General features: G+C 35.8%; 1 protein-coding gene across 2 annotated transcripts; it reads left to right on the plus strand.

The window, feature by feature from the left end:
• Positions 1-235: 235 nt before the first annotated feature.
• On the plus strand, positions 236-16,055 carry LOC127998323 (leucyl-cystinyl aminopeptidase-like). 2 transcript variants are annotated; one of them, XM_052592100.1, is made up of 18 exons: positions 236-593; positions 2,538-3,360; positions 3,516-3,654; positions 4,011-4,142; positions 4,242-4,362; positions 4,513-4,664; positions 5,316-5,429; positions 6,943-7,074; positions 7,227-7,358; positions 7,569-7,720; positions 8,819-8,910; positions 9,006-9,189; positions 9,881-10,037; positions 12,471-12,655; positions 12,762-12,923; positions 13,018-13,158; positions 13,874-13,955; positions 14,061-16,055. In XM_052592100.1, exons 1-18 carry the CDS (start codon positions 575-577, stop codon positions 14,190-14,192), a joined length of 3,051 nt encoding a protein of 1,016 aa, XP_052448060.1. In that variant the 5' UTR covers positions 236-574; the 3' UTR covers positions 14,193-16,055. The 2 variants fall into 2 exon arrangements, with proteins under 2 accessions (XP_052448060.1, XP_052448061.1); XM_052592101.1 differs by having other exon boundaries at positions 8,822-8,910.
• The last annotated feature ends 3,384 nt before the right edge of the window (positions 16,056-19,439 follow it).

Below are 19,439 nucleotides of genomic sequence, written 5' to 3' on the forward strand. Positions count from 1 at the left end.
TAGATAGATAGATAGATAGATAGATAGATAGATAGATAGATAGATAGATAGATAGATAGATAGATAGATAGATAGATAGATAGATAGATAGATAGATAGATAGATAGATAATGACTTTCATTCATTTTTCCATAAATGTAAAAAAAAAAACATTTATTACGAACGACAGGGAAAACATTAAAGTCATACGGGTTTAGAACAGCACGTCAGAATGGCCAGTTTTGGGAACACTGCCCCTTTAAACGGGGAAGCTGAAGTGGGAAGTAAAACTCAGGTTGCTTGACAGCAGTGATTACCGCTTTCAGCTCGTGTTCGCTCTTATATCGATAAACAGTGTGCAGTGATGATGGTTCAATAAGCGATCATTTTAATGCAGTGAAGTGAGAGAGCTGTAGATTAGGCTAACGATGCTAAGCTAGCACCAGTTATCTGATGTGTTCCTGCGTTGAATGAATGTGTGACTCTTCAACCTTCCCAGGATTAAATAACCGCACTTTCAATTGAAACAGAATTAGTTTTTGTTTTGTTTTTGGTTTTTTTTTTTTACTTCAGACCTGCATTTAAACATTTAAGCATGGAGACGTTTGAAAGCGGTAAGGCTCTTTATCCGAGGTCGTGCCCTGCATAAAGTTATCAGCTAACATGCTACCGCTAGCCGCGACGATTTATTATGCATAATGACATTTCATCTCTTGACATTTCATCTCTTGACATTTCTTTTCTCTTGTAGTGTGATAACTTGTTTTATCACGGTCCTTGTTGTGTGTCAATGATTTTAAGAATCAACTTAGTTATGGTGTTGGTTAAAACGAAAGATAATGTGTGCAAAGTTCAAGCAGGCTAACATACACTATGAATAACATTTAAATAACGTTAGTTAGCCATCAGTGGATCTACTTCACAAAGTTCACAGTAGGTCGTGACAGGAGCTCTGATTAAATAAACTTGTATTAATGTTTATGAGGGGGTGGAAATGTCAGTAAATTAGATCAGTGGTTTATTTGTTTTGGTGACTGTCATTCACGTGATGTCTCACAGTGCTCTGCTGTTAGCAGTCTGCATTAGACTTTATATTCCATTTAACTCTTGATCTGTCAGTCTGCGTGCATCAAACTCAAATTTACAAAGATATGTCATGTTTTGCACAAATCCTGTTCAAATCTTGGCAAGGTGACATTTGCTACTTTGTGTTTTTGTGGTCTTGCTTAAGTTTGACACATTGACCAGCTGGTTGTAAATTTTTAGTACTATCTTGTCTTTTAGTTTAGGTTACTTAAGAGCTTCAATCATCTAACTGTCACGAAATACAGATGTCTGTCAGTGGCAGACAAAAAAAACACCTTTCCGTTGTTGACTTCCTGATATATATATATATATATATATATATATATATATTACAATGAAACAAAATGTCGCATTCTTAATACTGTCATGCAAAATACATTATTAAATTGTATATTATTTAAACATCTAGGAATTTAGTTTTTTCAGCCTTTATGCTGAAATACAGTATACAGTAAAGAAAATGTAACGAGAATCACCACTGTGAATAATGGGAATTACAAAAAAACTTTGAATGCCTATTATTATTATTATTGTAATTAAAATGTGAGAACCAAATGTACTTAAAGTAATCGTGAAATCAAAATTGACAAGTCTATTTTTTTTTATTGAATATTGTAGAGCATTTACTATAATAAAAATGACAAATTATAAATGATTTATCAGTGTAGCTATAATAATTTTTTGAAATGTAAAAAATAGGCTGAATTTTAATCACATATTCAAAATATGTGATTGGTCATAAAATGTGTCCTTGACATGTTTTCGTGAGATTTGCAAAGGAACTGTAGCAAGTGTTTGCTGAAGATTTTACAAACTCTGCACAGTACTAAATGAAAGGGTTGAACTAACAGTAAATGAGGCATGTGATTTTGTTAAAAAGAAGTTGAAATTCAGGTCACTTAAAGAACAAGAGTGCAGCAGGCATGTCAGCGGGTCAGCCAGTAGGATATCAGTGGTTTCAAGCAATGTGTTAAATGGTCATTTGATCACTGTTAACTTTAGCAGTGCAGTGCCTTGATTTTTTATTGAATTTATTAAGTCTAATTCTCTGTTGAAGAAGGAAGTAAAAGAGGAACCGTGTAAACACCACAATGACTTTCTGTTAGTATTGACAAATCTTATGCAGACAAAAGTTTGCAACATATTTTTTGAATTGAGTATAAAATAGTTTATGCTGTACATTAGTCACAGCCTGTGGTTATGGGTGCAAGTATTTACTGGAACAGTCTTAATGTTTGTTTGCACAAATGCATGAAAGGAGCTTCTTTCATCTTTAGTTTCACTATCATATCTTTTCTTCTTTTTACACTCTTGACATAAACACTAGGCGTAGGCGGACTACGAAATCACTCAACTTTCCAGAAAAGTGCTCAGTTATCTCAGACTGTAGCACTCTTCTCAACAGGAAGCCACTTTTAAAAACTGTGCTTTTGTATTCACACACCCTTTTCTGTTTCCACTGTAACCTACAGAAAGAGCTCCACTGCCCAGGAACATGATTGAGAACAGCATGTTTGAGGAAGAGCCGGATGTGGTGGATTTGGCAACGGAGTCCCCTTCCTACGCCATCGACTCAGACGATGCGGTCTATGAACCCCGCAGCTCGCGACTGTTAGTCCGAGGCCTTGGAGAAAACGACCTGGATGAAGATGAGGAAGATTACGAATCGTCTGCCCGTCTTCTTGGAATGTCCTTCATGAATCGCAGTTCCAACCAGCGCAGCGTCGCCTCATCCTACACCCGCCAGCAGTACTCTGGATCGTGCCCGAAGCCTTCGACTAAGACAACGGTGGTAGGTGTTCTCATCCTGGTGCTGGTGGCCTCCATGATTATGGTCGTCTACTTCCTTCCAGGCTGCACTTTCACCAGAAAAGGCTGCAGAAAGTCCAATTCGACCATGGACAGCATTTATCCAATTTCCACAAGTGGTGAACTTTTCCCATGGACCCAGTTGAGGTTACCGCCCAGTGTGCATCCTGTGCATTACAATATTTCACTCCATCCCAACCTGACCTTCATGACCTTCCAAGGCAGTGTATCCATCTTGGTGCAAGTTTCGAATGAAACAAAGAATATTGTCCTTCACAGTTCTGATTTGAACATAAGCAAGGTCTCTTTTGACGGCAAAGAGGTCCACGTCCTGGAGTACAAACCTTGGCAGCAAATCGCCATAAAATTTCCAGAAGATCTTAAGAATGGGCAGTATGTTTTGAACATTAATTACACAGCAAAGCTCTCCAACAGCTATGATGGCTTCTACAACAGCTCGTATGTTGACACAAATGGTACAAAAAGGTATTTGCAGCCCATTTAACCATTTGTGTAACCTTCTGAACGGTCGGGATAAATTTGATTGAACTATTCAGCTTCAGTGTATTGATTGCCCGTTACTTAGTTATATCTTTATGCCTCTCAGACACATCCTTTAATTCACTCCATCTGTCTTCTAGAGTTTTGGCCGCTACTCAGTTTGAGCCCTTGGCTGCTCGCAAGGCTTTCCCTTGTTTTGATGAGCCAGCTTTCAAATCAACTTTTACAATTAAGATGACCAGAGAACGCAAGTACATCAGCCTTTCAAACATGCCCAAGGTAGATATTTTTGTTTGTTTGTTCGATTGATTTATCTGCTTTTTAACTTTAAATTAAGAGGCTAATACATAACACATTTCCATTGCTGTTTTTTTTAGGTCATACATGTTTTGTATGGTTTATTTTATTTGAGTCTTTCTAATTTAAGAGACTGCTCAATACAATATTTAAATACTTTCTTAAAAGTAATTGGTTATATATAAATTTTACTACCGCTTCTATTTGTTTTATTACTTTTTATTTTTATATATCATTTTAGTTTTTATATTTTTTGATAGTTATAAATATTGTCATACATTTTTTTTCTCAGATTATAGGTTTTGTAATTTTATTGCCCAATTTGTTTTATTTTCTAGGTCAAAACCACAGATTTAAAAAATGGGCTTCAAGAAGATGAGTTTAAGGAAAGTGTTAGAATGAGCACTTACCTAGTTGCATTTATTGTGGCTGAATTCATCGGTGTCAGTAATAATGTCTCTAATACTACGGTATGTGTTTTTCTCAAAATCAGTGTCTCTTGTTACAAATATAATGTAAACATACTGCATTATGGTATTATTATTATTATTTTTTCAAATGTTGTGCAGGTGTCTGTATATGCGGTTCCAGACAAAAAGGATCAAGTGCAGTATGCTCTGAAAACAGCTTGTAAACTGTTGGAGTTTTACAATGCATTCTTTGACAACGTTTACCCATTAAGCAAGCTGGGTGAGACACCTTTCCTAAAGAAACTCTTCAAACAGGGATTATTAGATTTCTAAAATAGCTGCACATACACACTAATGTTGCTTTACAAATAACCAACCTCAAAGTGTTTATTTCCAGTGATATGACCGAATGTCCTTTTAAAATCAATAGATCTAGTGGCCATTCCTGACTTCCTCGCTGGAGCCATGGAGAACTGGGGACTGATCACATTCCGTGAGACCACTTTGCTAGTAGGGAGTAATTCTTCCTCTATAGACAAGCAACTGGTGACCTCTGTCATTGCTCATGAACTTGCCCACCAGGTAAGTCACTTTATAAATAAAGCAACGTTCTCATGACAGGGAAATGATAGTCACGTTTAAATGATTAACGACACATGATAGAAATATCTGAGTTTGCTGGCTGCTTTACAAGGGTGTGTGTACTTATGTATCGTTTACATCCAGCTTTGATTACAATGTTGACCGACTTCAAGTTGTGTCTCTTAAAAGCATAGTTCACCAAAAAATGAAGCATTTACTCATCTCATGTTGTTCCAAACCTGTATAACTTCATTGCTTCTGTTGAAGACAAAAGAAGATATTTTGAAGAATGTTGGTAACAAAACAGTTGGCAACAGAAGCCATTGACTTCCATAGTACAGAAAATATATATATATATATTGAATTCATTGGCTTCCAGCACCTGTTACCAACATTTTTCAAAGTATCCTCTTTTGTGTTCAACTATGTGAGAGTGAATAAATGATGATGAGTGAATGATGTGCACCCATGATTGAGTGAACTATCCCTTTAAGCTTTCACTGCAAATTTTTGGGAGAAGCAAATGACAAAATGGTGTATTGACATAAAACATATATTATAAATTAAAACGTAATGTCTTTCAGTTCAGTTGAAAAGGCTAGTTGGAAATGTTGTGTTCATTGTGTCATGTACTGTTGTTTTTCTGTTCAGTGGTTTGGAAATCTTGTCACTATGAGTTGGTGGAATGATCTTTGGCTTAATGAAGGATTTGCAACCTACATGCAGTACATGTCGATTGAAACCGTGTTCCCAGACCTTGATATGGTAAGTATTAGTCTAAATTAAGAATTACCCTTTGTTTCTTTCAGTAATTTTTTTTTAATTTAGTGTTGGGATATTGAGAAGAGTCCTTGTCTCTGAATGGCCCTAGAGTATGTTTCTATGTATTAGGGATGCACTGAAATTTTGGCCGAAAAATGTACGAGAAAATTGCATTTTTGGTTTTTGGCCAAAAGAGAAATGTCTATAACCATATGGTGAGTCGCACCATCCAGCAGTGTTCAGCACGCAGGCTTTACTCTTACACTAGTGTTGTGACTCAAATAACACGCCAACAGGACATTTCTATGTAGTATACTTGTTCCTGTTTGCAATAGCACTACTGTGCTGAAACATGGTGTAGTACAGCTGTACTAGTAGAGAGCGCTGGTAAAATGATGCTACCCTCTCGTGTGACACTAAACTAAGCTCTACTCACATGCTCTGATAATAATAGCTTTTGTAGGACTACACAATATTGAGATAATTAAACGGGGGAAAAAAATCTGATTCTGTTGAGAGAACTGAATAAAATTATGTATTAATATTTATTATTATTTATTTCTGTCCAAGTGTGTTTATTTTATTGGCTTGTATTTTTTAATTCAGTATTATTAAAATGATTGAGTTAAATTTTTAAAATTATTACACCTTTATTTTCTATTAAATAATAACACAATAAATAATGAATAAAATTCCAAGTGCATCCCAAATTTTCTGTTTTTAATTTTAATTTCGATGCATTCCTAGAATGTATCGTATTAATTATTTTCAGTGTCTAGAACTCTCCTGTCCAAGGCTCTTTTTGTGCATAAAACAAGAGATGATCATGAGCATTTAGCACCATAATCCAACTATGATGACTTCATATTATTGAATTAATTCAGAATGGAATATGTTAATTTATCTCTTGTTTATTTAATTCTTCTAACAGTGCTGTTTCTCGTGACGTTTACTTCTGTAAAATTAGGAATTGGCAATAACTAGGAAATAATGTTGATAGGCTAGAATGTAGGGCTGTAGCTATCCAATATTTTTGTAATCGAGTATTCTACCAAAAATTATATCGAATAATCGGATAAAATGTGTTTTTGCTTAATTAAAGTGCAATATTAATTATGCAAGAAATAAGACTCCTGGGTCTCTTAAAATCAACAACTAAGTTTCCTTTTTTAGAATTTTTTTTTTATTTTTTATTTTTTAAATACATCAAAAAATTCAATAATTTTTTTTAATCAAGTTACTCGAGGAATCGTTTCAGCCCTACTAGAATGCCATCTCTAATTTGGACCGTCATGCAAAAAATGTGCCGTTTTAATAAACTGAATTTAAGGCTTCATGTTGGGGGGAAAAAATAATACATGTAGTGTGTAATAATAACTGCAATCTTGTATTCTTTGTTTTGATGTAAAGTAAATGGAGTTGAGTCGATTTCATTGACTCCTATGATGGGAAAACCCCTATTACAATGTGTGTCATTCAGAATGTCTATATTTGATTGTGTGTCTTTCATATCCAGGACACTGAATTCTTAAAGGTTCGCTTTGAAGCGCTGGCCAAAGATGCATTGAACTCATCCCACCCAGTGTCCACTGTGGTGAGCACCCCTGAGCAGGTGGAAGAGATGTTTGATGCTGTGTCTTATGAGAAGGTACTTCATAAGTTACCTGTTGCTTGTGAAGTGGCTTTACTTAACCGTCTTTTTACGAACTGGTGCAATGTAATCATTTGTCATTGAGTGTTATTGAGTCTGTAGCTATTCTCAGAACTTGAACACGTTTCTTGGTCTGCCTTTTCATCCAGGGGGCTTCAATACTGCTGATGCTCAATGCAACACTCGCAGATGGGGAGTTTCGAAAAGGAGTGATCGAGTACTTACAAAACTATAGCCTATCAAACACAGAAAGTGAAGACTTATGGAATAGTCTTTCCCAGGTCAGACCTTTTCTAATTGAGATGAACGTATGATGTCTGCAAAGTGATTGCATTTCATTATTCACAAGAACAAAACAAAGAGTTGTTTTGAGTATGATAAAGGCAGTTACAAAATTAAACAATGTGCACTTTTATATAATGATGAAGCAACTGAGCTGACATCTGAGCTGTGGATTTATAATTGTGTATTGACATACATGTTCTCCATAGGTGAGCAACAAAAACGTAAATGTATCTGAGATGATGAACACCTGGACTGTTCATAAGGGCTTTCCTCTGGTCACAGTGGAGAGAAAAGGCACACAAGTGACACTGACACAAGAACATTTCCTTCTGAACGCTGAAAACAGCACGAGCGACAGGTAAAGGACTTTTACTGCAACTGTGAAGATTGATCTAAACATCTTAATGAATTAGGAGAATGTAAGCTGTGAAAGTTGTATTAAAACTTGCTTTCAAAAGTTTGGGCTCAGTAAGATTTGTTTAAGTATTATTATTCTTAATCATTAATCCAAAGTGTTTCTTACTATTAATCAAAGAATCCTGAAAAAAATGTTTCCACAAAAATATTAAAGGGATAGTTCACCCAAAAATGAATATTTGCTGATAATTTACTCGCCCTCAGGCCATCCAGGATGGTAAAACGGTAAAGAAGATTTTTAGCTGAAATCATGGTCCTTGGTGTTTCATAAAATGCAAGTCAGTGGCTATACAATATATGATCAGGAGCTACAGGTAGTAATTTTGTGTTGCCTCTATATGTTTTTTTGACTCAAGTTCTGGTAGCCATTGAATTGCATTTTATAAATAACCAAGGACTATGGTTTCGGCTAAACATATTCTAATGTTCTACTGAAAAACAAAAGTGTCACATACTTCTTGGGTAGCCTGAGGGTGAGTAAATTAACATAACATTTTCATTTTGAGATGAACTTTAAGCATTCAGCAGCTGTTTCAACACTGATAATAAGTGTTTCTTGAGCAGCAGATCAGCATATTACATCAATTTCTAAAGGATCATTTGACACTGAAGACTTCAGTAATGATACTAGAAATTCAGCTTTGCCATCGTAGGAATAAATTACATTTTACAATGAATGAAAATAGAAAAAAAAATATATATATATTTTAAGTTATATTTAAACAAAATAATATTCCGTAATAATAATGTTTCTAATGCATTTTTGATCAGATAAATGCAGCCTTGGTGAGCAAAAGAGACTTCCAAAAAAACATAAAAATAAAAAGGTTCTTACCAACCCCAAACTTATAAACTGTCTTGTATGTCACAGGAAATAACAGTCTTGTTTGTTTTAAAGTGCAAGCAACATTTTAAACAAGGAGTAGTATATTGATTAGTGTCAAAGTCCAATATTGATCTCCTGAAGAAGCAAGCTGTATGTGAACTCTGCCTCTCTTGATGTGGAATGTTAATTGATTCACTTTTGTGTTACCCGTAGCAGCCTGTGGCACATTCCTCTGACGTATGTTAATGACAGCTGTAGTTCTCTCAGCTCCTGCAAGCAAGTGTTCCATCTCAAGGACAAAACAGGTGAGGCATGTGAGAGTGTACTGGCATAAACAGAACGTTTCCAACTACTGGAAATACTCAGTAATATATTGTTTGTCGCTTTAAATCTTTTCCAGCCACGTTAAAGCTTCCAGATCAGGTGAAGTGGTTGAAGTTCAACTTCAGGAGTGATGGTTTCTACATAGTGCATTATGATGATGAGGGATGGAAGAACTTGATTGATGCTTTAAAGAAGGATGTGAATGTCCTCTCCTGTAAAGACCGAGCAGCTCTCATCAATAACATCTTTGCTCTCTCTAGGTAGATCTGCATTTAAAGGAAGATATTAGACAAGAGCTGATGTTGCAGGATTCATGGAAAACCTGGAAATAGCATTTTATTGATCATGATAGTGGTTCAGATTAAAATATTTTTTTCTTTGTTTTGCAAATAGTTTTTATAATAACTGAAAATATAAATTTAACAACCCCATCATAAACAACTGGGAAAATCACCAGAAATGATTGCGTCAAAATGTATTGTTTGTTGGTTGATTGTGTAGGTATTGTATGTTTTCGAGAACATTTCAGTGATATGATAATACTGTAATACCCATCAAAACCAGCATAATTCTGCATTAAATTATGTAATTTTTTCTCTTTTTAAGATACAATAACGTTCAAACGTTTGCTGTCAGTAATATTTTTTCACTTCACCAAGGCTGCATTTATTTGATCAAAAAATACTGTAATACTGTGAAATATTATTACAGCTTAAAATGACTGTTTTCTAAAAAGTACTTTATTCCTGTGACATAAATGACTGAATTTTCTGAATTCAACAGAAAAAAAAAAAAAATCGAATGCATCCTTGGCTGAATAAAAGTGTCAATTTCTTTAAAAAATACAAAAATAAAACAATTCTTACTGAAGCCAGCGTTTTGAACGGTAGTATAATTTTTTTCAGTAAATAAGTGAAAATCAAGAATATGTTCCCTTCATCTTTCCTCCAGATCGGGCAAGGTGTCTTTCAGAGAGGTCTTAAATCTAATGGAGTACATCAGAAATGAGACAGACACGGCTCCCCTGACTGAAGCTCTCTTCCAGCTTGGTCAGATCTACAGGTTGCTGGACAAACGATCAGAGTTTGACTTGGCCTCTAGAATGGCGGTAGGTACAACATCTATCTACAACACCTTGAGTGGCTGTTGTTGTCAAATGGCTCTCTTTATCCTCTTTCACACATACAGTCTTTACTGCTAAATTACTGTTAAGAGAGCATGTGTGGAGAGGACCTTTTAAAAAATAAGGTATAATGCCTGTTTCACACATACTCCGTCTGCAGTGAGTATGCGTTGCATATTTTTTTTGCGCACACATGTGAAAAAATACCACCTTTAGATAAACATGGCAACATAATATATGCACGTTTATGGAGGCAGAAAAACAAAGTTCCTTACAGTGTTAGTTCACCAAAAAATGAAAATTATGTCATTAATGAATCACTCTCATGTCGTTCCATCTTGGGAACACAGTTTAAGATATTTTAGATTTAGTCCGAGAGCTTTCTCTCCCTCCATTGAAAATGTATGTACGATATACTGTCCAGAAATGTAATAAAAACATCATCAAAGTAGTCCATGAGAGTGCGACTGCTGTGACTCTTGACGTACGACGCTGCTGACGTGTTATCTTTGTTATTGGGTGCACCAGAAAACATGTCAGCAGACCCAGAAGAGAAGACAATGCTAAATAAAGTCATAATTTTTTTAATTTTTGTGACCAAAATGTATTTTCGGTGCTTCAAAAAATTCTAACTGAACCTCCGATGTCACATGGACTACTTTGATGATGTTTTTCTTACCTTTCTGGACATGGACAGTATACCGTACACACAGTTTCAATGAAGGGACTGAGAGCTCTCTAACTAAATCTAAAATATCTTAAACTGTGTTCTGAAGATGAACAGAGATCTCACGGGTTTGGAACAACTTGAGGGTGAGTTATTAATGACAGAATTTAGATTTTTGGGTGAACTAACCCTTTAAGACCTGTGGGATTGCTTGTAATAAAGATTTAAATGCAAAAGGCACAAAAGTCGACTGTTTCTGTCAGAGGTGATTTTTAATTTGAAATGTTTGTGATAGCCTAACAAGAAAAGTAGGCTAAATGTTATGTTTAAATGTGTTGCCACTCGCTTGAGAAACTTATTATACAAACCTAGAAGTCAAGTGCATGAATAATACGTTGTTTATATTTGAGTTTCAACTAATGTCTACGAAAGATTTTTACTGTACTGTGATAAGAGTATCACAATCATGAAAAAGCTTTTTTTGTTTTTCATTTTATTTTTTATTTTTTTTACATGATTTGAAATCAAAATAATGAACAAATGTTGTGTGTTTGGCCTAAACAGCCGTGGATCAGTAGCGGACTGCAAACGCGTCCTGTGTGAAAGCACAATGAGTCCGTGCTGCTTCTGCACCACATACGTAACGCACACAGACTTCATACGGTACATCAGGGCTATTCACATCTTGCCTTGGCCAGTGCACTGCAGAGTTAAGCTCCAACCCTGATCAAACACACCTGAGCCTGTTAATCGATGTCTTTGGGAACATTAGAAAATCACAGGTAGGTGGGTTTGATCAGGGCTAAACTCTGCAGTGCACTGACCCTCCAGGGCAAGATTTGAATAGCCCTGTGGTACAGAAACTGCTTTTGGTCTATATAGCTAATTTTGCCCTTCATGACAACTGTGAGGGGTTGAATTTTCCATACAGTTTATGGGTATGCCAAAACCACTGGAAGGCAAGCCTTTAATGGCTAATGCCTAGCTGTGGTACGCAGGGAAAGAGACCAGAGGCTATTGTGTAATTGGTTTAGCTGCTTCACGTGAAGTCAGCTGTTAGGCTTTTTCCAGTGGTAAGTACCACAGATCCTCACATCTCCCAATAACAACAGACCGATCGATGTTTGACATCAAAGTACTGCTGGAGCTATAGAGAGCAGACGAGTCCGAATGCTTTCGAATAACTTCTCAATTCTTCAAGTCCAACACACCTATGCCTTGTCCAAAAACCCACACTTGCGGTCTAAGCCACTTGAGAGCTCCAGAGCGGTATTCAAGACTTAGTGTACCCCATCGTGCATCATGTTCTGAAAATAAATCGCGAGACTTTTTGCCGAGATATCGCGAGTTGTCACGAAAACCGTTTATTTAGATATTACATATAATTTGGTAGAAATGCAGTGTTTTTATGTTTTATTGGTGCGAAGGTGATTTTGTACAACATTTGCAACTGCTTTTTATCACTTAATTAGAAGCACCACAAATTTAAATAATGTCTTGTTATTGTGACTACTGAACAGACATTCAGAAGTTGATTTTAAAATGCAAAGTATTTAAACTAAAATTAAGCTGTGTAAACACTTGCATTTTTTTTTTTGACACACTTGTGGTCTTCCTCATCACTTGAACACTTGGGCCAACGTTCTAATCATTACTGGTATTACTGTGTGAGGGGCTTTTATTTCATCTTATAAAAACTTATTTAGTGCTAAAACATGTTTGAAAGTTTTCTTGGAATTTAATCTTTGCAGAGTTACATTGATCAGCATTTTGGAGATTTAATGGCGAGTCAGTCATGGGATCTGGAATCTTCCGTGTCAAAGATGACGCTTCGGTCTGCCCTGCTGGAGATGGCATGTTCCCTTAACATAGGGAACTGCTCAACACAGGCCAAGCATCTGTTTGATCAGTGGCTCGCTTCCAACAAGACTTCTCAGTAAGTTTGTGTGGCGATTATTGTCTAAAGCTCTTGACTTTTGTACTCCTCGCTGCATATTTCTTAGGAACAGAGGAACATCTTGTGATATGCCTTGTTGTTTTAGGATTCCCAGCGATCTCATGAGAACAGTGTTCAGAGTTGCTGCTCAGACAGATGAAGGATGGGGTACGCTTCTAGACACGTATAAAAACTCCATCAATGACCAAGAGAAACGAAAGACACTGGATGCTTTGGCCAGCACTCAGGATCTACGGAAAATCATTTGGTAAGACTGGGCAGCATGTTCCGTTAAGAGGGAAAATTCTTTTGAGATGTTAGTACAGACATACCTGAAATGTTTTTTTTTTTTTTCCTCTAAGGATTCTACATAACAGTCTTGATGGAAGTGAGATTCAAACTCAAGAATTTCCTTTGGTGATCAACACAATATGCAAGAACTTTGCTGGCTACCTCTACGCTTGGGATTTTTTGAAGGAAAACTGGGATAAAATCACTCAGAAGTGAGCGGTGCACATATATTTTGTGTCTTTTTGAATCCAGACTTTTATTGTAAATATTATGCGGAATAATAATCAAATAATACAGTAATAACGTAATAACAAGATGACAAGCTCATGAAGATACCTTAAACAGAGTTTATACATGTTTTATGACCTGATATTGACACTCTAGATATATATTTGCTTAAAAGTTTGAGGTCTGTAAAAAAAGTTTGTTTTTTTAAAGAAATTAATGCTTTTTAATTGTTTGAAAGTGACAGTTAAGACTTTTACATTGTTACAAAAGATTTCTATTCCATAGAAAGGCTGTTCTTTTCAACACTCCATTCATCAGACAATACTGAAAATATATCACTGTTTCCACAAAAATATTATAAGCAGCACTGTTTTCAACATTTATTATAAAATATGTTTTATGAGCACCAAATCAGCATATAAGAATGATCTTTTTTGTAGGATCATGTGACACTTAAGACTGGATTAATGGCTGTTGAAAATTCAGCTTAGTCATTTCAAGAATAATTTATATTTTACATATTCAAATAGATAACAGTTATTTTAAATTACAATACTACTTCTCAATATTACAATTGTTAGTGTATTTTTTATTTTATTTTCAAAATGCATTTGAAGAAAACGCTATATATGTTTATTGTGCATGTTAAAACATTGAGTGCACAATTTAATGTTTTCTTTTCCATTTTTTCCATGCAAGGTTTCCTGTTGGATCCTTTGCCATTCAGAGCATCATCATGTCCGCAACCAGTCAGTTTTCCACAAAAACACATCTCACAGAGGTCTGTTCATCCCCCCAAAAATGCATAGCTTTGATAAAATAAAAAACAGTAAAGTTTTACTTTTGTGTATTTGTACTACGGTAACGTTTTTATTTTCTCGTCCAGACCCAGAACTTCTTCTCTTCTCTGGGGACGAATGGTTCTCAGATGAGGATCGTGCAGGAGGCCATTGAGACCATTAAGCTCAACATGCGATGGATGGAAAAGAACTTGAACACGCTCCAGATATGGTTGTAGTGTGAGGAGGAGACGGCTCCTCTCTCGTGCTTCTCACTTCCTCAGGTGATTTCACCAGGAACATACAGGTGTGAGTGGTATTACCATCACAACAGCCAGAGCCATAAATGTACAATGTTAGGGCAAACTCAAGACAAAAGGGCAGATTAACATGGGCATAAAGGGCCGCTTAAAAACATTTTTTTCAGGGCATCTAATAGGGATTTTTTTTCTTTGAGTGCTCCAGTGAGTAGCCAGAAGCTTGCCAGATATCTGCCAGAAAACAGTCAGCCTTTAATACTAGCTTGTGTAAATGAATATGTCTGGTTATTAATTGTAAAGCATATGCATTATCTTTCCTCCTAAGTTCTGAACGAAGTGAAACTGCATATGATTTCCTGTGTCATAACTTGAGTGTTAGTTGCTGCTTGGGAAGGCTCATGCGTTGCCCTTTTGGGGTTCACTTGGGGCCCAACTCAATATGTTTATGGCTCTGGCCTCAAGCAATATTTGCACTATTCAAAGATTCAGCTTGCTCAGGGCAAATCTGGTTGTTGCTGAAATATCATGATGCATTTAAACCCTTTTAATTAACGTCAGCGGCTACAGACCAAAACCTCCCATCTGTATCTGTTAAAAATGCCCTTATCACGAATTGCCAAAAAATAAAATTATGAAAACTGAAATGATGCTAAATGGGTGTCATCACAATGCCCCTTTCTCCTAGATCTAAAAGCTTTATTTATGTGTGTGGAGGTGAGGTTTTAATAATTTGCATAGTCTGCAATGCTTGAATCCAGCACTGTGTAAATGTTCTTGCCTTTGAGGTTTTTCAACTTTTGTCTTTTGCACAAAATGTTTTTTTGGAGTTCCATTTAGAAATGAGTGTGTATGTGATGTCATTCTTGTGCGGGCTTGTAATATAGGTAAAAGTTTGACATTGGAAATATTATGTTAGAATTTCTTAAACATTTAGGTGTGGATTTTATTTGGGGTTTTGCGCTGCACATTCTGATGAAGCTGAAATATTTTACACTTCTGTTGTTGAAATTCTGTGGGTTTCACCCATATGATTTGAGATGTAGAGATATGTTTGTTTGCAAGCCTTCATGTAGATGGCTTCAGTTGATAGTAAACCGTTTTTGTTAAATTGCCACAAGGCAATAAGGGGGCTCTAAAGTCAAATCACTGATTGAGAGTTGTTACATTTTTCACTGGTTGCTACTGATTTGTACTCCTCAAGGATTGTAGGTTTTTGTGCGTGTGATGTGTTTTCCTCACAGATTTTCCTCACAGATTTTCATGCTATTCAGGACTTTTTTTCTAATATTTTGAATGCTTTTAGTTGGTTAAAAAATATGGAGTCACGACCTTGCACAAATATGTGTCAAAATGCACATTTATCCGTAATACAGTCCACAAATACAGTGTGAATATCTGTGCATTTGTATACATGCATTTCTTTTTATATATATATATATATATATATATTATTTTAACTCCATACATAAATGTTTAGTTTACTTCGTGGAGTGTGACAATCTGTGCTCACTGTCTACAGCTTTCAGGTTTTTGATTCTAGCTCAGTGATTTGACCTCATAAAATGTCAAATATGACTGGTACATTGTAATTGTTTTGAATGTAGCAGTTGTAGCTTTGCTTAATCGGAAGCTTTATTCATGTGTTTGTGGTAGAAATGAATAAGGACAACGACAGCATTGTTACACTGTAATGGACGTTTCTAATGTCAGGTTGGAGTTACAGTTATTGATGAATGTATTCATGTTTGTTACTATAGATCTGTTTAAACACAAGTGTTATGATTGTAATTCCCTTGTATCTGAATTCATCTGGATATGGTTAATTAAACACGATGTGTCAAATCTGTTGAATTCATTTTCTGGAATTATTTAGATCTCATTATTTCAGCTGCCACAATTTAGGAAGGAATTTTGGGATGCAGCTCACAAATTAAGTCTTGTAATGTTGGTTTTTTTTTTTTTTTTTTTTTTTTTTTTTTTTTATAAAGAAGTCTTAAGCGCACGAAGGCTGCATTTTGTTTTTTGTTTTTCTGATGAGAAAAATACAGTAAAAACAGTCCTACTTGACTTTTTCCACATGGCTTTGTTTCATCTTTGTTTGAACAGGATATTGGGAAATTGTCACTGGGTTTGAATTCTAGGATTTTAAGATGTTGCCTAACAATGGTAAACCACTTACCCAACTTTATACAAGACAAAAAAAAAATTTTGTGCACAAAAGTTTTCCGTCTAGACATTCAGTAGATGGCAGTGTAATCTAGCTTCTTCTCTCTTTTGTAAAGAGAAAAGATTTACCGGTAGGTGCAAAGACCGATGAAAACAACATCATGTGAAATAAGTAAATAGGGACACTTAATGGAAAAAAAAGAAAACCATGAATGCAAATACAGTGCTTCATAGTATTAACTGTATATAGATATAGAGTTCACAAGAAGCAATTTATCAACCGAGTCAGGGTTGGCAGACTTGCTTATTATTAGCATCTTTGGGTATGTTTTTCAGTTTGCTTATACAAACCCAATTCCAAAAAAGTTGGGACACTGTACAAATTGTGAATAAAAACAGAATGCAATGATGTGGAAGTTTCAAATTTCAATATTTTATTCAGAATACAAAATAGATGGCATCAAATGTATCATTTTAAGTGAAAAATAAGTTGATTTTAAATTTCATGGCATCAACACATCTCAAAATAGTTGGTACAAGGCCATGTTTACCACTGTGTGGCATCGCCTCTTCTTTTTATAACAGTCTGCAAACGTCTGAGAACAAGTTGCTCAAGTTTAGGAATAGGAATGTTGTCCCATTCTTGTCTAATACAGGCTTCTAGTTGCTCAACTGTCTTAGGTCTTTTTTGTCATGTCTTTCTCTTTATGATGCGCCAAATGTTTTCTGATATTGCTCCACTATTTTTCGCCGCAGCATTGGGGGAATTGGTGATCCTCTGCCCATCTTGACTTCTGAGAGACACTGCCACTCTGAGAGGCTCTTTTTATACCCAGTCATGTTGCCAATTGAAATAATAAGTTGCAGATTAGTCCTCCAGATGTTCCTTATATGGACATTTTACTTTTCCGGCCTCTTATTGCTACCTGTCCCAACTTTTTTGGAATGTGTAGTTCTATGAAATCCAAAATGAGCCAATATTTGGAATGACATTTCAAAATGTCTCACTTTCAACATTTGATATGTTATCTATATTCTATTGTAAATAAAATATAGGTTTATGAGATTTGTAAATTATTCCATTCCTTTTTTACTCACAATTAGCATCAAAAGTGTCCCAACTTTTTTGGAAACGGGTTTGTAAATATGCAATATCTGGTGCCTTATTTCCAGGATAGAGTTGGTTATTTGTACATATTTGTGCTAATTTTGGTGAAGCTATTGGCTTAAGTCAGTGTTGTTGTGTGCAACCCAGTTGCTTGTAAATAGCTAGCTATCATTCACTAAATATTTTTGTGTGAAGACTTGCAGATCTATCTGTGCAAGTCTCCAAGGTCAATTTTAACATGAGTTTAGCTGATCTGGCATGAGTGCATCTCAACAGACACAACCCTGTGTGTGCAGCACTCTTTTTCTCAGTGGTTCTGAGATAATGATTTATACAGAAAACACTGTAATAACTGCAGCGATCTACTGTAATTTCACCCTCTTCCACACTTCTTGCCTAACAGAGCTGTAATTACTGATACTGATCCTGCTAAATTTCACTTTATAGTTATATCTTGGCCACAAGATCAAATAGGCAACTTTGTGCTCTTACACCTGAAGATGACACTCCATTTGTGGTTTTTGGTGATTTTAAAAACCACTAGCATACCACAGGTGACTTACACTCTTGGGCCTCAACTGACCTTAAAGGGGGGGTGAAATGCTCGTTTTCACTCAATATCCTGTTAATCTTGAGTACCTATAGAGTAGTACTGCATCCTTCATAACTCCAAAAAGTCTTTAGTTTTATTATATTCATAATACGCTCTGGCTCTGATCAGTGAAGTCTGTTGTGCTCTCAGTGCTGTGCTATACGTGAGCGCGCGCTCTTCCGGCAGACGTGCCCTCAGGACCCATATAAGGAAATTCCGCTCCATCTAACGTCACACAGAGCCATACTCGAAAAAAAACTTTCCGAAACTTGTGACAAACCGGAAGGAGTATTTTTGGAACAGAAATACTCCTTCAAACGTACAACTTAATTTTTGAAACTTTGTCCATGTTTAGCATGGGAATCCAACTCTTTAACAGTGTAAAAAACTCAGTATGCATGAAATAGCATTTCACCCCCCCTTTAAAAACTCCACACATCAGTAGACAACCAACCTGACCTCATCCTCACATGACACTGTATCACTGGATTTTTAACTGTAACATCCTGCATCTACTTCACTGTGATCTGATCACAATCACTAAATAGTTAGAAAAATTCATAAAAAAAAACATACATATTTACATAGTCATCATTACAGTTTATGAAAAAGCAAACCTGATCGTGGAGATTTCTAGGTTGTTCTTTAATCTGATGTACTGTAATGCAGAACTTTTGTCTTGTTTTTTATCACATCAAAAGTGAGAGCTGTCAAGCAGACAATCAATGGTCATGTTTCGTCGAGAACAGGAGTTACAGGTTCTGAACCACTGTTCCTTGCAATGACCTTGTTCAGGATCAAATTAGTGTGCTTGTTACATAAAAGCAGCATAGCTGAAATCTTTGGTAGCTCATGCAGGAGATTTTAATCTTCAGATGGGTACTGTTATCTGATGAAGTAGAGCTTTTTCAATTTGGCAAACCTGCTGCTGCTGTTGTCGCCACACAATCAAATACCTGTGCGGTATGCAGGCTGGTCGTTCAGCATCAGGACATTTTGACACTTTTTATTATCTGCAGTTATGTGATCAGCTAGATTTCTATTTTATATCACAACCAGGCATGCTGGGTAGGGGAAGATGTTAAGTGATGTACAACAGAAATGATAATGAGCTGTAGAAAATGATTAGGATTGTGAATCTTGGCCCATTTTTGTAAGTATATATGAAGTATTATGTACAAGTATTGCACATGAAAACAGTTTGTTTCTATTTTGTGTACAATACACATGCAAGTTTAATGTAAACAACTTTGTTAACACTATGTTTTTAAAAAGGTCACATTTAAGGTTGAATATGGAAAAATATCAAAGTTTCCTGACATTTCTACCTTTGATTACACATTACTCAAATATCCATTGA

Source organism: Carassius gibelio, chromosome A5 (genome assembly GCF_023724105.1).
Source record: "Carassius gibelio isolate Cgi1373 ecotype wild population from Czech Republic chromosome A5, carGib1.2-hapl.c, whole genome shotgun sequence".
NCBI lineage: Eukaryota > Metazoa > Chordata > Actinopteri > Cypriniformes > Cyprinidae > Carassius > Carassius gibelio.

Bases quoted from the DNA above. Each gene is read 5' to 3' on its own strand.
- LOC127998323 (XM_052592100.1), top strand. The intron at 8,911-9,005 runs GTGAGGCATGTG...AATCTTTTCCAG, and splicing joins CCATCTCAAGGACAAAACAG to CCACGTTAAAGCTTCCAGAT. The intron at 10,038-12,470 runs GTAGGTACAACA...TAATCTTTGCAG, and splicing joins ACTTGGCCTCTAGAATGGCG to AGTTACATTGATCAGCATTT.